Here is a 17,945-nt window from a genome sequence, read left to right as displayed (position 1 = left end):
GGAAATTGCCAAAAAGTTCATTTAGAGCCTTCATTCATTGTTCCATTCGCCGATAAATCCTTTTCAATAGCAGATAAATCCTTTTCAATAGCAACTGCAGGTTTGAGGTAGTATATGAATTTTTGAGTTCATCCACATCTGGGTTTCAATTTTTGAGTTTATTGTTGGACAATTTACTTGGATTTCCAATAAAAAAAGTCCATATTAAACATGTCATAGGTTAGATCCGGAAGTTAGTTTTTGGAATACTTCCAGGAGAATTGTAAATTTGTGTTTTTTTTAATTAATTTAGTATTTTTATTGTTTATAAGTGTAGCTTAACTGTTATTTGAATGATTGGATTTTGAAGAAGGGATGTTAAATACTTAAATGTTATTTGCGAAGAAGGGATGTTAAATACTTAAATGTTATTTGCCAAGAAATAGTTAAGACACATAAGATGCAAAATAGGTGTTAGTTATAATAAAATTGCAGGTTCGGTGTAAACATATAATATATACCGGCAATGAGACTAACCAATGGGGACATCTAAAGTTTGTTTTTAACGCATACAACCTCCATTTGTTTTTATTAGTTATATATTTAGATTTACATTATGATTATAGTAGTACTGCCTTCTTCAATCATAATTAGCACATAAGTTATATTAATGTTTTTTATAAGTAAAATGTGTTTTCATTACTCAGCCTGTTGACACGACAATCTTGCCACATCTGAAAAAGAATACAAATATACGATTGTGTACGTGCTTTAATATGTAGTTCTTTTTCATCTCGGGCAAAGAACTCCACCACTTAATCCTACCGGTGATTACTTTGTAGCAAAGAGTGTTTGTCAATTAGCATGTGTACAGAATAAATTACTTTTTGTATGATTCAGTTATGTGTTAATCATAAATAGCTTTACTATTATTTATTTCATTGATTATTGATTATATGTGTTCTGATCAATATATGCTAAGGTCAAAATAGGTTCGGGTAAGTCAAAACGGGTTTTGCTCAAAATAGGTTCATGTCAATATGTGTTCTGCTCAATATATGTTAAAGTCAAAACTGGTTAAAAATGGTTTATTTAAGAAAAATATATCAAATAACCAAAGTTATAAAAAAATAATTAAAAAAATGAAATCCATCCGGGTTCTAAAAATTCCTATAAAATCATTTGTACAATAACATCTCAATACCTATAAACAATGAATCAAAACATATTTACCTAAGTGAGAAAAATCATATTTTTATACGTTTATATTGAAAAGTTCTTTCATTACAAAGTCCATCTCATTGTCGGTATAGATTATATGTTTGTGTTAAGCGACCCGCGAAACTCGCGGGATCTTAGGCTAGTTAAATGTATAGAACAAAAAGAATTCGATCACATCCCTAATATATCGCCTGATATTTTTGGCAGTTATCTTTGGAAATCAATTAATTGATAAGAATGGACAATTACCAATATATCTTTTTGAATTAATTAAGATAAGGGACACTTGTCATTCCCAAATTATTTCTTACACTTCTCACAAAAGTTGGACTTTTTACAGGATCCTCTACCTCCACCACAATAAGAAACTACTAGAAACGAGTGCCGAAATGCAAAGTGTCGTCCCCGCCGCATCGCGCAGGCAGTCAGACACTCTACTAGTATGTGTATATATGTATATATATATATAGGGAGAAGATCATGCGAGAACCACCTCTTATTGTGAGAACCGCGAGAACCAATGTGAACACACCAAAAATGCCTAAAAATAGCTAAAAATCACACAAATTTTTTTTTTGATTTTTTTAATATTTTTTAGGTTTTTGGGGGGTGGGGGAGGGGGGTTTAGGTTTTTTTTTTTTTTTTGGGGGGGGGGGGGGTTAGGTTTTGGGGGTGGGGGTTAGGTTTTTTAGCTATTTTAGGTTGTGTTCACATTGGTTATCAAGGTTCTCACAATAAGGGTGGTTCTCGCATGAGCCCCTCCCTATATATATATATATATATATATATATATATATATATATATATATATATATATATATATATAAGTTTAGAAATTATTTTAATGGATTTTTTTTAACATATAAATAAGTTTTAAAAGCCTAAAGGACCATTTCTGCCTTTCTTTTAAAAGTCCATAAGGGGGTTGTAAAGGTTTAAGTTAACTATTATAAAATCTTTATAATTCAGGGACCATAAGTGTCAGCTTGATGAAACTTTCAAAACAGAAATGTTGTTCATCTCTTTTGTCGACATGTTCGGATCATCAAAGATCCACCAAATCACGTTCATCATATGAAGCGAAATCGTGTTTCCCAAACTTGGAATCCTGAACCGAGTCGCATAACCGAACCATTTATACGCAAACTCAGTAGTCAAATCGCCATATTTCGAACAAAATCTCTTAATTTCGGAAGTTATTACAAAAAAAAAAAAAAAAAAAAAAAACCGAATCAAACTTCGAATCGACCATATTAATTATCAAAATTGTATATATACACAACCTATAATCGATCTGCTAGATGTGTACCCCCATTCAAATCACTCAAGGAGCCTCATCGGAAAATTTCCTACTCTCCAGTCACCTTGTAATACAAACAATTGCTGCGCAACCGGTGAGTATTTTGTATGCATTCAGGTTAGTTTCGCCTAAGAATGTTATATTTCATTGTCCGTCGTTGATTGATTACTGAATAATAGGATTTAGGGTTCGGTTTAGTATTGATTTGGGAATAGGGTTTATCAGTAACTTCATTATACTATAAATAAATTCAAATCTGAGTTTTGTTTGAAATTCCCATCTTGGCTCGCTGGTTTGATTTTGTCTACGTACAAAAGTTCATTATTATAAGTAATGGTTAAGCGGCCGCCCTTGGGCACGCGATCATCATGTGGGAGTCCAGTGGCAATACCAAACACTACAATAAATTAGTTGGTTTTGGTTCTATAGCTAAAGCAAGCATTCTTATTTTTAAAGTTTAAAACTAAACTAGTCTTCCAACTTTACTTTTCTACCGAAAGCATGTGTTTGTCTTTTATCTCATGTGTTTACCAAAGCTTTATTGCATTATAGTGTCATGGGTTTTGAATTTTTTAGGTTCTATCATTGAGTTTTTTAATTGATCCCTTGAATTATTGTTGTGTTCTTGGTTGCAAGATACAACCATGGCGCTCATCAACAGAGCTGGTAGTATACTAAGGCAGACCGTGAGTAAGCACATCAATAATGAAATCTCAATGGCAAGTCCATATATCTGTCAAATGACACGATGCATGAGTTGGAAAGTCTTTGTGGGAGGTATCTCTTTCTCAAATCAAATAAAAGTCCAGTAGGATCATCATGTTGATCAGTTTAGAAGTCTTAATTCTTGTTTTTGCAGGATTGGCAAGGGCTACAAATGATACAAGCTTGCGAGAAGCTTTTAGCCCATACGGGGAAGTCTCTGAAGGTTACCCTAGATTTGTACATTTTAATTTTTTATATACTATTTGAATTAAAAGTTTTTTGTGTTATATTCTGTGATATGTCTCTCATGGCCCGTTATGATATGCAACAGCTAGAGTAATCACAGATAGAAAAACTGGCAGGTCTAGAGGTTTTGGCTTTGTTACTTTTACGGACTATGACGCTGGCAATGATGCAATCGATGATATGGATCAGTGGGTATGTACGTTTTTCCCTCTTGTTACTTGGTTTATGACACGCTATCAGCCCCTTTTGTATCTTCAAAGAAGTTGATGACTGTGTCAAAGATCCAAAATACCTTTGAGGCTTCAATGGTGTATGATACTCTTGGACTCAAACAAGTAATATTAACATGAAAACTTTCAGAACAGCTGGTGTTGCAATCTTCATGTTAAATAAAAGAATAGATGTTTGTTCAATATGTGTTCAGAAATGACAATTATGAACAAAATCTCATGCAGGAGTTGCATGGTCGAACGATAAGTGTGTGTTGGGCCAACAAAAGACCATGACGTGGTGGTCGTCCTCGTACAAGGAAGCTACAGGGACATTGACGAGTGTTGAATCTGCTATATTATGCAGGCGTTTATTTTCCGAATGTTGAATCTGCAATATGCAAACTTTATTTATGCCTGTAACCTGTAAGCTACAGAGACAATTAGTGTTCTTGGGGTTAACAGGATATAACGATTCGTTCCTTTTCGAGCAAAGACTTTTTTCTTTATAAATCTTGCTTTTCGATACCAGTCGAATTTTATGACCAATCTATGTACACAATAATGTCAAATTTTGAATGCGTCAGTAAGTAAGCAGATAGAAAATCGGTCTCTTATATTAGCAGTACCGCGGGTTACAGGTAAGAAAGTATGTAGTTTGATATCCAAAGGCTCGACTCGTGTAACCCGGGTCAATAGGTAAGAAAGCACACCTTTGCGGTGGTAAAACAGCGTTAATAAAAAACAAGTTTAAAACTATTATTTCGAATAATTTAGAGGTGGGGTTAGGATATAATAGAAATTTTATTTGGCTAAGAAGGTTAGGAAGTAATCTTAACCATCGATTTAGTTAATCAAGGGCTAAGATTAAATGAGAGAAATTGAAAGGAAGAAAATAGGCGCGTGGGTTTGTTTATAGACATTCTAGTCAATTGAAGTCAATAGTTTCTCTCTCCTCCAATTCCCCCCATTTTTTAAACGTTAATAACTTTTCATACGACATTATTTTTTTTATAAAAATTGCACCAAAAAAACGAGCGTGTTATAAATATATTATTTATTATGGTTATCAACACCTAAAATAGATTAGGCTTATTCTCCAAGTTACATCTCCTATATATACCATTGTATATCTTGTATTATATACATCCAATCAATAATATCAATCTCTTTCTCTCTATTATTCTCTCTTATTCTTTTGTTAATAGGCTAGTTTCACAACACGTTATCAGCACGATTTCGCTCGTTGTTTTCCTTATTTCGTTTCTTTTTAGTCTACAAATCCCTCTTGGGTTTTGTTGCTTCATGACAACAGAAAACATTGGGACATTGGCCACCGACATCACAAACTAGTCGCATTGGCATTGCACTGCTTCCGTGACCTCAAACGATTGTTTCAATCGGCAAAGATATCCTGACATCCCTGTTTCGATGCGCAACCACGACTATCTTACGAAATCAGGTACTATACGGAACCATTAATCTTTGTCTATACATGCATGTTTATGTTTCAAAATATTGCGGAACCGTGTATAATCTTGTTATCATCTCCGGCGACTGGAGCTCGTAACCAAAATCTATAAATGAAGAAGATGATTTAAATAATTGTATTTTTATATTAATCTATTAAAACGTTAATTAACGAAACGTTTCGTACTTCAGTCAATGTGTGGGGGAGATGTAAACAAAAACTCTTTAATATCGGGTTAAAGAACAAAGGGTTGGACTTTGTTTTAATTAAATTTTCCTATACACGGTGACGACTATTCTTTTTGTTATTATTTTGTTTTAGTCACAAGCTATGATTTTAACTATTTATCCTTAAAAGATAATTTTATTCCAGATTATCTAGAAGTGTATGACATTTAACAGTTTCAGATTTCTATCTCATCTACATTCTATGTTGGTGATCGTGTTTCGGGTTCATCATGTCATGTAGGTGCTAGTGAAATATTTTTCCATTTAGTGGTTGTCACTTTCTTTTGTGGTTTATTTAAAGTAACTAATGTTTTATCATGTTTATTTGAGCCAAACTACGGCCGCTACTTGTATTGTAACATTGGTAAGACATAGTCTCTCCCTTGGTTTAAGCGCACGCCTTTTGTACTTCGCTTGTTTTTGTGCAGCTGAGTGTTGTACAACATACTTTTTATGTTGTACATGTATGTGTTTTTCATGTTAAAACATATATAAAGCTTAATTAAAGCTAAATTATAGTTAGGGGATGCTAAAAACAATATGAGATATAAATTGAATTATATAATCACTTTGTGTCTTGTGTACGAAAAGCTCACAACTTTTACGCTTTGCGCCTCGATTTCAAGCCTCGTCGATTTTGTTCACTTCGCGTTTTTTTTAAAACCAAGGCCTCTCCCACATAGTGAATTACTCTTCTCGAAGGAGTAAGAAACAATTTCATACGACTAAGGGAGCTTTTGAATTGGTATGTCTGGGAAGAACGAAATAAAGAGGTAAGAGTTCGCTTATCTTATAATAAACCAGATGCCACACTCTCACCTATGCCTCCACCTTTGTGTGGAACCACTTCCCCGGGTGTTAGCCGTAACACAACAAGCCCAAATCTCATTCCTTACCTTATGCCAGATGGTTCGCTTTGGCAAGGGAGTACACACTATGGCTCCCCATATATCCCACCAAGAAGCCCAGAGTTCACTCGTTACAAGGAGGAGATGCGTGAGAATAAGTATCGTTTAAGAACAACAAACGAGTGTGTGTTAAGAGTGAGAGAGTGAGAGAATTGATACCTCAACCTTTGGAAGTGTAGGTCCCTTTTTGTCGGAGGATGACGAACCTCAAACCTTGTTATACTAACCCACTAGCGAGTGCGGAATCCAAGCTAGTAGGCAAACCGAGATTAAGCAAGTACAAACACAACACACAAGGGTTCACCGATTAACACAACTTGTATTAATGCAAATGAAGGTTTCGGTTACAAGCACAATGTTTACAAACCTAACTTGTAAACTCTCAAAGTGTGTGTGTGTGGTTCCGGACAGAAAGCTCTCAACTTGTCTCTCTATCTCTCGGGTGTGCACTCTCAGAACTCTCAGAACTGTGAACTGTCTAACACAACACACTGCATGGGTATTTATACCCAGCTCATGATGTGCAGTCCGAAGGATCCGATAGATGGTCCGAAGGATCATCTATCGAAGACAAGTCACTCGAAAGATCAGCAGGTCACTCGAAAGATCAGCAGGGACCTCGAAAGATCACCTTTCGAGGTCTAATCATTCGAAGCATATCTTTCGATGAGATCGAAGGATCCACATCATCCTTCGATCTCTTATCCTTCGAGACAGTACATCTTTCAACTTTTACCAACTGTTGTCCAAGTCAAACCGGAGGATGGTTGACTTGGTCAACTTACAACACAAGAACAGGACATCGTTTACATCGTGACCGAATACAGACAAAGTACAGACACAAGTGCACCAACAAACTCCCCCTTGGCTGTAGCTTTGTCTTTATCTTCTATAGTTGTAGACTCGTCTCGAACTTCGACGGTCTCGGGTCTTCGAGTTCTCAAAACTCTGATGTCCTTTCAAGTCTTCAAAGTCAGAGGATCTTCAAAGTCTTCACGTCTTGAAAGCAGAGAGTGTATCAACAAACTACCCGTATCATGTAGGAAGTGTGTTGACAAACTCCCCCTTAACATAAGCTCCCCCTTGAGTTATGCTCGTGAAAAGACTTTATCTTTATGAAGTGAGATCCTTGTGGTGTTGATGATGGCCAGCGGCAACTCGATCATCTTCATTATTGAGCGCCTTCTCGTCGTGTCTTCATTCCAGAGCTTGTCATCGACCATGTTCTCCTAGCCTTTAGAATCTGCACATGCAAGAAATCTAAACGCGTAATGAGAACAACTGCTTGGAATATAGTTAGTATAACCAAGTGACACACGAATGACCATGTCATAATCAACCACCGTCCGACAGTTTGAAAGTTTAATAAATTTGACAATTTAATTTTTAACTTTCAAAACATGCAAATTTCGACCGTTTATGAAGATTTAGTCAGTTCGGTTTTCAGTCAGGTTTCAGGAACGAAGACTTGAGCTCCAACATCGTACGATCGAAAACAAAGCAGAAATAAAATCTTTTTGGCTTTTATAAAGTTTATATTAAAACACGGATTTTAGGCGTGTTTTTGAAATTAAAAGACAACAATTTTAGAATCCTTTGAGTGTTATCAAACGACATCACCGCTAATGTCGTGCTGATATGCACCAAACGACGAAACTGTTTAAGAGAAAACAATAAAAGTTAAGCAGTAAATAAATAAATATATACAAACATTCTTTTTGCGAGTTTCGAGGGTAAGAGAATCATATCAGTGTACGGTCATGCCAAAACACTCTTGTTGTTCAGTTAGTTAACATTAAGATAAGCATCCTATAACAATTATCGGTATTGTTGTCCACTTAAGCTCAACTTATCAGATGTAATCATGGCGAGGGGATACGTTAAGGTATGATTTATACTTACCGACCGGTGTTCATCCACATCACGACACATTCCCGTATCAAGGTATGCACGAGAGTTCATCTTACCGGTGAGTATACCGATTATCATCTGTTTGACCGTATATGATGTGAGATACTCACTTATTTAGAATTGAAAACAAGTCCTATGTGATGTAATCACTTATTGATGAGGAACTTGATTTTCGTATGCATGAGGGCACAGGTGCAAGTCCGTGAACAGGTCAGTACTTCCGTACAGCAGAGAGACGAACTTGACACCCGGATAGATGTGATATTTTATCACTTATTTGATATGGACATGTGATTGTTTATCACTTATTGAGGTCGAATGCAGTATGTAATATGTACACGTATGTATAGTATCATGGAAGATCTAGACTTGCGTCCCCGTTATTTTTCGGTAAAAGATACAACCATGATACCCAGATGATAAGCAGCATAAAGACCGAATATCTCAGAACCTCGGCAATCTATCAAACGAAATTTCGGTACTAAGACCATATGCCAATGAATGGTTCCCACCTGGTCTTCAGTCGATTAAGATTTATATCACCCTGCACACTTTAAAATGATTGTGAGCCTACCGATACATCTTATATAGAGCTGCTTATCGTTTTTCATTTAAGGGTATAAAGAGGTTTGGATAGACCACTGATGTACTATCATTTTCTCTTTTGCTCTCCAGGAAACTCATTTTTGTTTTTCTATTGTTTTTGTGTTTTTGAAATTTTTCGATGTTTTTGGATTTTCAGATTTTTGGATTTACTCCCCCTAAAATCAATAAACTAAGACAAATTTAAAACACACAAAGATTTTTACAAAAATGATTTTCCGATGTTGGTTTACTCTTGTGCTTGACCTTAATGCCGTTTACCAAAATTAAGTTTTATCAGAAAAGATTTAACAAATTTTGGAAAAGTGAGTTGGCATGTCGGTAAGCGGTGCGGACCATGACAACATTGATGAGTTTCATATTGAAACAATCACGTGTGAGGTGATATCCGAGATCAACGTGTCAGGTCAAAGAGTGCTGTTCGAGATAATAATAGTTCATAAAGTAGCTTAAATATCGACAAGTATAGGAGAGATTAAGAATTTAAGGGCGTATCCTGCAACTGTTCCGTGCATTGCAAGGAATCTAAGCACTCTCCCAACTGGATATCCACCCGGTGTGGACTTCAAGGTCGAATTTGCAACTACTGAAAAGTCTCTTGACAGCAATAAAATCATAAACCTCCGGGTCCGGCTGGTCTTCCACATTGTACCAGCGAAGGTCTTTGACTTTCTCTTTCAGAAATGGTGTGCGGATGTTCAATCCACGCCAAGGCATCGACACACATTTCACTTCATTCGTTCCTGAGGACCCGATCAAAAACCAGAATGGCCAAATTTTTGGCACGTTCTTCATTTGGTCGAATTTTGCAACTTCATTCAGCCACATTTTCCTTTTCTTTCCTCTCTCTCCATCAAAGGCAACAATTTCTTCTGTCGCCTATCTTGTGCAAGGACATTCCACTATCAACAATCCTAAGACTATCAATAGTTCCTCCTGGAACTTCCTGCACACTCACTCAGAGATTAGTTGGAGAGTGGGACCCAAGCCTTCACAGACTTGGGTCGTCCGTCATCATCGAGAATTGTAACATCCATTTCCCGATGATTCGGAATTGATGTAGCTCCCCCTGAAACAGTTACCGGTTTTGGTATCCAAATCTCTTTCTGTTTTTCATGTTTAACATCCGATTTAACAGATTTTGTTTGAATAATCTCCGGTTTTAAAATCTTTTCAACTTCTTTTCTTTGTTTCTTTTTCTGTTTCCTTGCTCGTTGTTTAACAAGACGAGGGTCCTGTTTTGGTGAAACAGATCTTTTATGGTAATTGTTACCATGGGGGGCATCAATTTTTGTCTTTCTCTTGGTGAGATATGGACAATTCTTAATGATGTGTCCATACTCACAACATTCAAAGCATGATCTCCGTTCAACAAACCTCGGAGTATCATAACTGCAATAGCCGGATGATGAACTTCGTGATCTTGAGGTACTTGGTCCTACATCACAACCGTTTGTGTGTTGTGTATAGTTGTTTTGACTGTTTCTTTTCAAAATTTTACTTTGTTTAACAAAATCCTTATTGGATTTGTTTTTGGAAGTATCAATTTTATCAGTCCCTCTTGATTTCACGAGGTTTATCTTCCGAACCTTTTTCTTGTTTTCGCCCTGTTTGCCTTTTCTATTCTCTTGGGCGGCATGATTTTGTTCACAGGGATCATCAACCTTTGCTTTCAACTTATGAAGATATGGACAATTTCGAATGATATGTCCAATTGTTCCACACTCAAAACAATATCTTTGTTCAATAATCCCCGAAGCATCATGTGATCGTCTTGCCGACGATGATGAACTTTGTGATCCCGAGGTACTAGGTTTTGAACAGTTTGGATCATTTCTTTTCAACACTGTTGCTTGTTTAACAAAATCTAAGTTAGATTTGTTCTCAAAAGTTTCGATTTTGTCCGTTCCCTTAGATTTCACAAAGTTCACATTCTTGTTTTTCTTTTGGGTCTGTTTCTTCTGACCCTGAGTCGATGCTTTTCCTTTAGGTTTGGCATGATTTGGCTGCCTTTTCTCTGTTGGTAATTTCTTATTCCCAAATTGTTTTCGAATTTCGGCCTTTGGAATAGGAGGACACTGTGTAACTGTAACACGTGGTCCTGTCTTTCCCAAAAACTTACTTGTCGAATCTTCAAAGACTTTACTTATTAAAGATTGATTAACATTTTTAATAGGAAAATCTTTGTCAGAGTAGATTTTATCATCACCAACGAGAGTGTACAGCAAGTTCACACCCTCCGACTCTTTTGCAGACGAGGACTCGATTGCAACAGTCTTAGCGGGTTTTGCAGGAGGATCACATAGAATGTAATTCTCGAGAGGTATGTCCCCATCTTTGACTTCCGCATCAGACTTTGCTGGGATGGTATCATCAGATTCATCATCAGAAGAATCAGCATCCTCAATGATGACTGGAGGATCCTGATTCAGTTCAGCAGAAGACACACATGCATCCGCTGAAGTATCTGAGTCTGGTGATACATCTTTCTTGTATCCGAGTCCTGCTGCAAACTTCTTTACATCTAGAGGAACAGATGGTTCAAAGAACACTCTATCCTCCTCGTCAGGCATCGCATCATAATTGTGTCTCACAGGTGGTGGACATTTCTTATATCCTATGCATGTGACATCCCGTTTTTCTTTCTGAACGTCAATGATGTGATCCAACACATAGCTAGAACTCAAATAGCTATCTAGCTTGAGTTGGATTGCCTCACTTTCCGCTTTTACACAGACCATTTCTTTTTGCATTGTCTCAAGACGTGAGATATACAAATTAATTTCCGTTTGTTTTCTGGAAACCATTTTAGTCAATTCAGTTTTATCTTTCTTTAACGTCTCAATCATTGACTTAAATTCTTTTTCATGGTTTTCATAAAACATATTGGCTTCTGTGCATTTTGAAAGATCCACGGTCAACTTCTGGTTGTGGATAAATGTCACATCATATTTCTCTTGCAAAGCTTCGTGTTTGCTTTGCAATTCACACCACTTGGCATTCAATGAAACATGTTTGTCTTGCAAGTCAAACAAACTAGCTTGTAAAGCATCATGTTTGCCTTGCAACTCAGACATGTTTGCCTTTAATCTAGCACAATTATCACAATCTACAGCAGTTGGTTCATCAACATATACCTGACTGGAATTACTCTCAGGTGTTGGCCTTTCTGCATCAGAATCAACAATCTCCCTTGATGATTCACATTCAGATCCATCCTCACTTGAACTTGAAGTTGTATCACCCTCAACTGAAGTTGAAACATCTTCATCTGAACTTCTAACATGTTTAGAACTGTTATCATTCCCCGAGGATCCACCCTTGCTGACATCTTTGACAATTTCAGCATACAACGCCGTTTTTGTCTGACTACTGTTCTTGGGATTAAGAAATGACGATTCTACAGTAGAATAATGGTGTTGCACGGCAACTGGGGGTAATGGATTTCCATACATGTCTGTGGTGGGAGCTGGCTTTACAGGAACTTGTTTTGGATTGCCAAAACAATCTGTGATTGTGACGTACTCCGTTTTTAATGGAGCGTGTGGAACGGGTCTTGCAAACGAAGTACTGGAAGTTCCAAAATACATATCAGAATTGCATGGCACACTGGATCTTGCAGAAAACGTACTGCTCTCTGCAGTTGACGGATTACCCCATGCTGGATTCATTTTTGATCAGAAAAATGAATACTATATCAATGTCTCGGAAGATAATAGCCACCCGAAAGATCACACACAGCCGAAGGATCCTGATTCGAAAGATCCACTAGTTCGAACGATCTGTAAAACAGAAACCTGTTAACAATAAACAGACCAGACTCGAAAGATATTCGAAAGATCACAATTGTTCGAATGATCAACAGTGTTCGAAAGATCACTGTTGACTTTCGAGCAATGGCTTCGAAAGATTCAAAATCTCGAAAGATTCACACTTGAAAGATCCTTATCTTTCGAGATAAATCCTTATCTTTCGTATAACGGTCTTTCGAAAAGATTCCTTTATCGAAGGATATGTTTCAGACTTCGAAGGATGGGTCGAAGGATGATAGTCTTTCGAGCCTTCCTTGATCGAAAGATGGTCGAAAGATGATCTTTCGATGTCGAAGGATATCTTTCGAAGTCGAAGGATATCTTTCGAATGTGCACTGACACACTGACACAGATGTGACGGGTTGGTGAAAAGGTGATGGGTTGGTAAGTCAACTTTCGGCAAAAGGGTATGGCAGGCTGACAACTTTCCCACCAACTTTGAAAAGATTGCCCAAAAAGGATAACTTTATCCTAGAACCAGTCACCGGAAGTTTAACCGGAATATTCGCCGGAAAAACACCAAATCACTAAACAAGTTTTCAAGTTACCCAACCCACTTATGAACACTCCCGGTAAGTTTAAAACACGTTTTCCAGTTTAAAAGTGTAGAAAAACCAACAAAAACGGGTGTTAAACCAAGTGTTCAAACACACACCAAGAACTTGAATAACCCGGTTTTAAACAAGGTAAAGAGCCAGGCTCTGATACCACTTGTAGGTCCCTTTTTGTCGGAGGATGACGAACCTCAAACCTTGTTATACTAACCCACTAGCGAGTGCGGAATCCAAGCTAGTAGGCAAACCGAGATTAAGCAAGTACAAACACAACACACAAGGGTTCACCGATTAACACAACTTGTATTAATGCAAATGAAGGTTTCGGTTACAAGCACAATGTTTACAAACCTAACTTGTAAACTCTCAAAGTGTGTGTGTGTGGTTCCGGACAGAAAGCTCTCAACTTGTCTCTCTATCTCTCGGGTGTGCACTCTCAGAACTGTGAACTGTCTAACACAACACACTGCATGGGTATTTATACCCAGCTCATGATGTGCGGTCCGAAGGATCCGATAGATGGTCCGAAGGATCATCTATCGAAGACAAGTCACTCGAAAGATCAGCAGGTCACTCGAAAGATCAGCAGGGACCTCGAAAGATCACCTTTCGAGGTCTAATCATTCGAAGCATATCTTTCGATGAGATCGAAGGATCCACATCATCCTTCGATCTCTTATCCTTCGAGACAGTACATCTTTCAACTTTTACCAACTGTTGTCCAAGTCAAAGCGGAGGATGGTTGACTTGGTCAACTTACAACACAAGAACAGGACATCGTTTACATCGTGACCGAATACAGACAAAGTACAGACACAAGTGCACCAACAGGAAGAAGTCTTGTATTTACAGTCGAAGAGCGTGGAGAAGGAGAATTGTGGGCTGATGGACCTTGGTACAACTATTATTGTCAAAGAATATCCATGCGCTCCCCTCTGGCAGGACTGTTAGTGCCTGCAAAGATATTGGTGATGTGGCGCAACATGGTTGGTGTCACACCCATTAAGATATGGTCCATTAAAGCATGTATGATATACTAATGCCAATTGTGACCCATTAAGGCCCAATATGGCCCTTTAAGACATCTATGATTCTATATTGCCCATTGTGATCCAATAAGGTCCGATACGGTCCATTAAGACAGGTATGATCTAATATCATCTGTTGTGATTCATTAAGGCCCAATACGGTCCATTAAGACATGTATGATGTAATATAGTCTATTGTGATCCATTAAGACCCAATAAGACATGTATAATTATGTTATTGTTCATTGTGATCCATTAAGGCCAACTATGTTCCATTAAGACATATATTACCTACTATTGACCGTTATAATCTATCAAGGCCCAATAACCTATCGGTTCAACATTGGTACATGTACTGTGTTTGTTTTTATGTTTTTTTTTCTCAAGGTGTCAGTATAAAATTCGTTGAACACGCGAAGTTGTATTCAGTAGATGTAAAACATGTGTCAATTGTTATGCCGAATGTCAGTATCATGTTAGTGTTGTAATGAACCGAATCAATACCGACCGAAACCTCGCCGCAAAGGACGAGGGAATCCCACTAGTTAAATAAAAAACAACCAATTCAACCAAGATATGTATTAATAAATCTTCGACATGTATTAAGTGAACTTGGTATACACAATCTAATAAAAAAAGATTCCATGGAATGATACCATTATCAATATCAATTTATTTAAAGTATTTATCTATATTTGGCATCATTAAGCACCACTAAATAATAAATCTATCTTTATCATATCAAACATGTGTTTAGATGGCAAAAATGTAAGTATATAAAAAATACTGAAACCCCAACAACAACTACAAGGCGCCAAAAGAGACGTACCCGCTGCAATACACGGACCTTCCCACTATGGCTACTAAAAACAACATGAATAAAGAAAGTGGTTATGTGAGTGTACCCTTAAACTTTAATATTTACTTTATAGTCCTCAAAGTGTATTAAAGTGTTTTTTTCCCTTTATCTTGTTTTTTACATTTTACCAACTTTCATAAAGTTTGGATATAACGTATTAATAATGTAATGAACTAAATCGATGATGAAAATTGCAAAAAATATATGTGAAAAAACAGTGTGACAACACGCGCCCCAAGCTCCATCTAAAAACTAGCTTCATCCAAAAACTAGAAGTGTAACTTGGTTTAAAGCCTAATAAAATCAAATAAATGCATAAAACTTTTAAGTCATGAAAGACCATAATAAAATCAAATGCTTGAAAAACTTATTGGTTCTCTAAACTTCATACATGATTGCATGCTTAAATTAATTAAAAAAATAAAGAAAATAAAGACTCTTTCCTGCATGTTTCAGTTTACCTTATTTATATTTAATTCACATAATAGTATAGCAGTGCCTCTATTTCATGAACAAACATAAAATCTAATCAGTAAATCGACAATTAGCTATTGTGGTTATCTGTTGGCAAGTCAAACCAGAAAAAAAAAAAACGCTATACAATCATAACCTCTTAAAAGCAACCAAACAAAGAAAGAAAATCAAAAAATAAACCCAACTCATAAAAACAAGAGAATAATCTTCTCTTCAGCTTCCTAGTAGTCTTGACCTCTATTCTCCCCATAGCAGCCCCAATCAACAACCTTTTAGCACATCCAACCTGCAACAGATTACCACTAACCATACCCAGTTACCCACCAATCCACGATAGTCAAAAGGCAAACTCAGCCACAAACATCAAACCCATACCAATCTGCGTAGGAGCAGCAGTAACCACATCAGCATCATGACTCATACTACTTTTGCAAAAAACCCATGCTAAACAGATTCATACTAACCAGCAGCTTCATACCAATAATCCTATCGGTCCCCGTATCAGATTGAAAACTAGCTCTATCAAATATATTGGAATGGCAATGGGCTGGGTTCGGGTCGGGTATTGCTAATCCCAGTCCCATACCCGGCCCGATACCCCACAGGTATATATCGCGTAATTACCCGTCGGGTATCGAACGTAACCGTGGATAACGGGTATACCCGTCTACCCAAATCATAAAAAAATTATGAATAAATCTTATATACACCACACACACTGATTATGTTACTATAAAGAATTCAAAGTTGAAAGCCTTAGCTACACATTTTTTAAACACAAATAAAAATTTATATTAACTAATTTAATGTAACTCTTATGTTTGTAACTGATAAAATCAACTATGTTTATCATATCATAATCTGTTACATATATAGATTATCTAATACAAAAGTTTCACTATTTTTATGAAAAAAAAAACCTCTGCTGAACAAAATAATAGATATTAATTATAGTAGTTTTGGTATTTTCACATAATTTCGGATATATGATTCGGGTAAATGGTTATGTGGTCTCAGGTAATTGGGTCGGGTTCGAACCCTCAAGACAAAGCAAATCATATCTGCATCACTTAGTCACATCACAAACCTTGAAATTTCAAACAGCAGCAACCAAAGTAACCTGGCACGCCCTGCAATCATACGAGACCATGTTTATAAAATCTTAGATAAATAGGAAACCAGGGTCAAACAAGTCAAAAGTCAACCAGGATGTTAGATTGTTACCTTCATATTACTTGCAAAAAACTGTTGACTAGCCCGTTTGGACCCATACTATAAATAGACGTTTTGACCCAACCCTAGAATAGCTTTGACATCTTTAAAAAACTGGCACCTAACTGAATAGAAAGGATAATAGTCTAGAAAGTTGACTGATGTCCACCAGTAGTTGAGAATTGCTGTGGATTAAAATGAAAATTACAAGGATGCGCTGCAATAAAATTAACAGAATGACCTTGATTCTGAGGATGTTGATATTGGACATTTGATAGTGTATTCGGTTGTTTAGGGTTCCAACTAGGGGTTGAAATGTTTCCATAAGCTCTAGGCTTACTATCATGAACCATTCTTTTTTCACGGTCCAAAAGCATCCGTTGTGCTTCACCAAATAACTTGAAAACATCAGTAGATCCAGAAAACCTGTTTTATCAGGATGCAGTGTAAGAGCTAATATTGTGTACTATTTTTTCAATTTTTATATCATCAGCAGAAGCCTCAACTTTGAGAATTCCATACCAGTCCTTATGTCAGCGGAACAGGGTCCTTAACATACCGAAGTTAACTGAGAAATGTTTTCTAGTTCAGGATAAAGCGATAAAGCTGTTGGGCCTTGAGTGCAATCTTTAGGGCCTGAGATGGACAAATTATTACCTTATAAATAACCAAACTTTTTGTGCATCATGAGTTGTACCATGTGTCTTGGGAGTGTTTCAAAAAAAAAACATGAAGTCAAGGTAGTCAAAGTATGTATGTTGTTGATTCTATGTCTTTTATTGATTTATGATGCTTTTAGTGTATGTACCCATGATCCGACAAGGAGACAGAAAACATGGAAGCATAAAAAAACAAAACATCCATCTCACCAAAATTAAAATAACGCCGAATTATTAAAAAATAATTATTTTTTTACTTTTAACCCAAATGTTTTTATCTTTTGCAATTTTAACCATACATAATTTCTTTTTTTTTTTTTAACTTTAACTCAAAACTCATAATTTCTTTTTTTAACTTTAACCCAAAACTTTTCATTATTTGCAATTTAACTTGACAACTTTTGTCACTTATACTTTTTATCTTTCTCAAATTTTCATTTTACGTATAGTTCTAAATTTTTCGAGTTAATACGACGCAACGTGCATGTATAGTTCAACGTTTTTACCTATATTTTCCCATGTTTGACAGGTTCGTCGCAACACGCATATCCTAGGTCGAGTTAGTGC

The 17,945-nt window shown here is 36.6% G+C and overlaps 1 protein-coding gene and 1 long non-coding RNA gene across 4 annotated transcripts; one reads left to right on the top strand and one right to left on the bottom strand.

Annotated features, from left to right (window-relative positions):
* Positions 1-2,039: 2,039 nt before the first annotated feature.
* On the top strand, positions 2,040-4,173 carry LOC110875032 (glycine-rich RNA-binding protein 3, mitochondrial). 3 transcript variants are annotated; one of them, XM_022123297.2, is made up of 5 exons: positions 2,040-2,594; positions 3,137-3,277; positions 3,360-3,428; positions 3,537-3,643; positions 3,907-4,173. In XM_022123297.2, the coding sequence occupies exons 2-5, from the start codon at positions 3,145-3,147 to the stop codon at positions 3,955-3,957; spliced, it is 360 nt and encodes a 119-aa protein (XP_021978989.2). In that variant the 5' UTR covers positions 2,040-2,594; positions 3,137-3,144; the 3' UTR covers positions 3,958-4,173. The 3 variants fall into 3 exon arrangements, with proteins under 3 accessions (XP_021978989.2, XP_035833589.1, XP_021978992.1); XM_035977696.1 differs by having other exon boundaries at positions 2,040-2,617; positions 3,568-3,643; XM_022123300.2 differs by having other exon boundaries at positions 2,040-2,617.
* An 11,404-nt stretch (positions 4,174-15,577) lies between these two features.
* On the bottom strand, positions 15,578-17,407 carry LOC110875031. Its single transcript, XR_002556453.2, has 4 exons — positions 17,242-17,407; positions 16,732-17,145; positions 16,595-16,637; positions 15,578-15,886 (listed from the first exon to the last, which is right to left on the bottom strand). It is a non-coding gene; the product is annotated as an uncharacterized LOC110875031 (long non-coding RNA).
* Positions 17,408-17,945: the final 538 nt, after the last annotated feature.

The sequence above is a fragment of the Helianthus annuus genome, chromosome 9 (assembly GCF_002127325.2).
Source record: "Helianthus annuus cultivar XRQ/B chromosome 9, HanXRQr2.0-SUNRISE, whole genome shotgun sequence".
NCBI classification, from domain to species: Eukaryota; Viridiplantae; Streptophyta; class Magnoliopsida; order Asterales; family Asteraceae; genus Helianthus; species Helianthus annuus.
Note: the sequence above shows the minus strand (reverse complement) of the source record. Positions and strands in the feature narration are given on the sequence as shown.

Excerpts from the sequence above, each read along its gene's own strand:
- LOC110875032 (XM_022123300.2), top strand. Across the intron at positions 3,429-3,536 it reads ATACGGGGAAGTCTCTGAAG|CTAGAGTAATCACAGATAGA; the intron begins GTTACCCTAGAT and ends GATATGCAACAG. Across the intron at positions 3,644-3,906 it reads TCGATGATATGGATCAGTGG|GAGTTGCATGGTCGAACGAT; the intron begins GTATGTACGTTT and ends AATCTCATGCAG.